Consider the following 4,946-nt stretch of genomic DNA (forward strand, 5'->3'; position numbering starts at 1 on the left):
GAGTTGTCGTTGGCGTCCACCACCACCACGCGCACCAGCGCCTCGCTGCTCAGCGCGGGGGAGCCTCGGTCTGTGGCGCCCACGCGGAACTCGAAGGCCTGCAGGGCCTCGTAGTCCAGCGCCCTCAGGGCGAACAGGTGTCCGTTGTCGGCGTTGATGGAGACCAGGGAGGCGAGGGGAAGGTGCGGGTCCTGAGGTGGCAGCAGGGAGTAGGCGACCTGGGCGTTGGTGCCTGAGTCTCTGTCTGTGGCGCTGATGGTGCCTATGTGCAGGGCGGGGCTGTTGTTTTCGCGGACGAACAGGGTGTAGGAGGTTTGGGTGAAGGCGGGGGCGTTGTCATTGATGTCAGAAACCAGCACTGTTATGTTGAGCTGTGTTTTCAGCCTGGGTGTCCCTAAGTCAGTGGCGGTGATAGTGATGTTGTACTCAGCTTGGCTTTCTCTGTCCAGCCCTCCTTCCGTTACCAGCCTGTAGAAATTCTCAACTGACGGTTTCAGCATAAATGGAACATTGTCCTGAATTGAGCAAACCATTTTTCCATTTTCCCCGGAGTCTCGGTCTCGAATCTTAAACAGAGCCACTTCTGTCTCGGGAGAATTTTCAGGAATTGGGTTGGTAAGTGATGAAATTGTTAATTCTGGGGAGTTATCGTTAACATCCAACACCTTAATAGAGACAGAGCATTTTCCATTAAGTCCCCCACCATCAGATGCTTCTATATCTAGCTCATATGAGGATATTGTCTCAAAATCTAGTTTTTTAATTAGTCGAATTTCTCCGGTAAAGCTGCTTAGTTCAAAAGTTTTGCTTATCTCCTGAGAACTATAAAAAAGAGAATATGAAATTTGTCCATTTGTCCCTGCGTCTAAATCCCTAGCAGAGACCTTGACAACTAGGGAGCCTACTGGGCTGTTTTCTGGGACCTGTGCCTTGTAGAGAGTCTGTGCAAACTCTGGGGCATTGTCATTGATGTCCAAGACCACGATGCGGATCTGCGAAGTTCCAGATCGCTGTGGAGAGCCACCATCCAGAGCTGTCAGGGTTAATCTGAGCTCTGCCACCTCCTCCCGATCCAGTTCTTTGTCTAGCACCAGCTCTGGGTATTTTGTGCCATCCCCTCGGGTGCGAGTGGAAACATGAAAATAAGAGTTGAGACCAATAGTGTAGTTTTGAATGTTGTTGTCACCCACGTCTAAGTCCTGAGCTTTTTTCAGAGAAAACACAGTTCCAGGAGAGCTATTCTCTAGGATTTTCAGAACCATTTCTCTTTCAGAAAACTCAGGAGAGTGATCATTTATGTCTCTTACCAGTAACTGAGCTCGAAATACTTGCAAAGGTTTTTTCAGTAACACTTGGAAATTCATTACACAGGGTTCAGTGGAGCCACACAGGTCCTCCCGGTCCAGTTTCTCATTTAATGTTAACTCCCCGCTCTGCAGATCAAGTTGCAAGCGTGGTTGGTTATCCTCAGAGACTACCCGGGCTTCCCGTGCAGATAGCTCTCCTACTTTCAACCCTATGTCCTTGGCCACGTTGGCGACAAAAGAGCCTCTCTCTGTTTCCTCCATCACAGAATAGCGAAGGGGTTCCCAGCCTGCCTTAGCCGCTCCCAGTAAAAAAAAGAGAATCAGGACTTGCCTTTGTTTAGGAAAGCGCTTCCCTCTGGCCTCCATCTTTACTTTTGCACACGCCTTTCCAGGAACAGGGTCCAGAACTACCACAGGGAGTGATGCGACTGAGACAGTGATCGATCTGTCAGTTGATAAACACTCCGGAAATGTAGGTGAGCACTGATCTTCTGGAGACCGATTGGTCGGAGCTCTGCTTACAAGCTTTTTATCTTCCGCTGAAAGAAGTCTGAAGAAGTTCCTAGCCGTCAGTGGGCACTTTTTTAAGGCTTAGCCTGCAGCGCCACCATGCGTTGTCTTTACTTCAACACGAATTGCTAAAATTGTCCTATTCTCTATTCTATTAGGAGTTTGGAAATTGGAGATGATGTAATCATAACAATCATGCAATTATAATTATTCATTCCTTCATTCCAAGAAGTATTATTGATATCTATGTGCCAGGTTCTGAAATACATTAGTAAACAACCTGGACATAGTTCTTACCATCTAGAGCCTGTAGTCTGGGTGGGGTGCTCTGAAGGAAAGTGAGAAGTAAAAGAAGATATAATGGTGATAAGTCACACTGCAAAAATAAAATATAGCCAGGTGATTTCTTAAAATTCTCTCGGCAAAAAGAATTCCTCTGTGTTTCTTTCAAATTCCAGGTAGCCTATTTTCTAGAATTTTGGCCAACATTGGTTGAATTACATCAGGGAAAAAGCAATCAGTTCATTTCAATATGAAAATGTGAAATCCTCTCTACATAAGGTCAGAGAATTATGATTTTATGATATTTGAAAACTGTGGGAAAATTCATGAGGGCACTTCCTATATTTCTTACCCTGTTTTTTCTCTCCAGAATTTATTACCATCTGACATAGTATAAATGCACATATTTGTTTTTCTTCTGTGCAACACTTGAATATTAAAACTTTGTTTTGGTCACGGCTGCATTCCCCAAATCTATGATAATCCCTGGCACAGAGTAGTCAACAAATACTTCTTGAGTAGATCCATTAATAAAGCCAAATTAATTTTAAAATTCTGACAGTTTAGTTCTCCTCCTCCAGAGAAGTCCCCTCTTTTGCTGAGGTCCCAGTTCGTTATAAAAGCTGGATAAAGAAGACAACATGTTCCCCAGTAGCTATTTTCTATGCTCTTTTGAACTTGAAATAACTCAGAATGATCTAAAATGTCCTTTCATTAATGGCAAAATACCCAGGTTCTCCCTAAACAAAATGATATAAAAAGAAAGAGCAAAACAAGCTTATGATGATCCTAAAAAATAAGGTATACATCCCTTTAAGACACACATTTTACATTGTCGATGTTATTTTATACTAATGCCATTATGATACCAATAATATTTAAACTGTCTTTTTATTTTTATTAAATCATAGCTGTGTACATTAATGTAATAATGGGGTACAATGTGCTGGTTTCATATACAATTTGAAATATTTTCATCAAACTCATTAACATAGCCTTCATGGCATTTTCTTAGTTATTGTGTTCAGACATTTATATTCTACACCTAGTAAATTTCACATGTACCCTTGTAAGATGCACCTTAGGCATGGTCCCACTAAACTGTCTTATATAGTAACATTTTCTCAGAATTTCTACTAAATACTGCAAAGACTGTAGCACTGGAAAAATCTTTCAGTTTTTATCAAAATTATATAATCTAACAAAAGCTTGTGTGCATCCCTTATAGACTATTAATATTAATATTTTATAACCTGTGATTCATGATCATATTAATATGAAAACCTACAAGAAACTCAAATTAATGGTAAGGAAAGTCTACCTTACCAACCATGCAAGAATATCTAACAGGCTTTTGACAATAGCAATGAAAACCTCACTTAGATATCTTAATTAGAGGGAAATTTATTAACAGAATACACATTTGTCTCACAAGGAGAAAGAAGACTTGAAAGGACCAGAAAATCTACAAGAGGAAAATATACAATTATGTCACTCTTTTGGCATCTCCTTTTTTTCTTGTCTCTTAGTAGGTTGAATTTCTGTACTTCTTTTCATGTATTTAGCAAATCATGACATCATTTTTCTGTTAAGTTCTTAACAAGGAGACTATATCTGGTTTGTAAAGCCATTTTTAAAAACAGAATCAGATTGGACCAACTTGGATCAGCAATATTTATTATTCTGTAAAATGATCTAAAATCAGAGAGAGATGGGTTATATAAAAAAGAGCATGGCTAAAAAAAGGGGAAGGGCAGCACCTTGGCTCAAGGAGTAGGGCTCCGGCCCCATATGGCGGGTTCAAGCCCTCCTTGGCCAAAACTGCAAAAAAAAAAAAAAAAAAAAAAGGAAGAAAGAAAGTGGCTGCAACAATATACCTCTGCTAAATACAGGAAAAGTTTCCAGAAAAATATAAGATGGGCTAGACACTACAAAAAGGATCTAATAATCTAATTATCTTTTAATGATATGCATGTATATTATATACTGAAGGTTGCGATAAAGAACAGAAAAGTTGTTAAGTGTGGGAGAAATTGCAGCCTTCCCTATTTAATATTACTGTGAAATAATATTATTTCAAACAAAACCTTATAATTTTTGCAGATACTTCTCCAAAATTTATGTCTCAAGACAAGCAAGCATAATATCAAATTAAGGAGAAGGTACACTAATAATTCATTATATTATTATCCTAGTCTTCTAAACACCAAAAATATAGAAAAAATTTATGAACAATTATCAGAGAATGGGGCTGGGGTCATCTTCAAATCAAGTGCCGGTGACTCTGAAAAGTTGATAAATTGAAGAAATATTCATGACATTCAGTAATCAGAAGGAAAGGAAGGAGGTACTACATGAAGGTATAATCAAAGAAAATTTCTAATCTCCCTAACAAGGAAAATCAAATCAGCAAAAACAAATTCTATATGGACCAATAAATGAAACATAATGGAGATCTAGTATCTTGAGAAGTAACTAACCTTTATCCTGAATGCTCTGAAAAGTCAAAAGATTTCAAATCAAATCCAAAACCATTTACAAAGTTGGATTTTTCCTCCACCTCATTCACAGCACCGTGATGGTTGGGTGTAACAGACTTCAGAAACTTGAATTCGCTGGTCCCCTGATCGCCTGTCAGACAAACCTCATACTGGTAGCTCTGGGACAGAGTTCTGGTGCCTCTGAGGTCCGCCAGGTTGCCCAGAAAGTGGCCCTCAGGCACAGAGCAGAGACCCGCAGATGCTGCCCTGTTCCTCCTGCACAGCCTCACCGCCACGAACAGCACCACCGAGAACAGGAAGAGCGACGACACCGAGGCCAAGGCGATGACCAAGTAGACGGTGAGCG

General features: G+C 40.5%; 2 protein-coding genes across 2 annotated transcripts in view; both read right to left on the minus strand.

Annotated features, from left to right (window-relative positions):
• The window catches only part of LOC100955282 (protocadherin beta-15-like), a 2,576-nt gene extending 778 nt beyond the window's left edge, over positions 1-1,798 (minus strand). Inside the window, exon 1 of the mRNA XM_023515774.1 lies at positions 1-1,798. This exon is cut by the window's left edge and continues 778 nt beyond it. Coding sequence (XP_023371542.1) covers positions 1-1,673 — 1,673 coding nt within the window. The 5' untranslated portion in view covers positions 1,674-1,798.
• Positions 1,799-4,581: 2,783 nt separating this feature from the next.
• LOC105887264 (protocadherin beta-5-like) overlaps positions 4,582-4,946 on the minus strand; it is a 2,421-nt gene continuing 2,056 nt past the window's right edge. Inside the window, exon 2 of the mRNA XM_023514586.1 lies at positions 4,582-4,944. Coding sequence (XP_023370354.1) covers positions 4,582-4,944 — 363 coding nt within the window. The remainder of the gene's footprint in view (positions 4,945-4,946) is intronic.

The sequence above is a fragment of the Otolemur garnettii genome, unplaced genomic scaffold (genome assembly GCF_000181295.1).
Source record: "Otolemur garnettii isolate 467f Iridium unplaced genomic scaffold, OtoGar3 scaffold00003, whole genome shotgun sequence".
Lineage (NCBI taxonomy): Eukaryota > Metazoa > Chordata > Mammalia > Primates > Galagidae > Otolemur > Otolemur garnettii.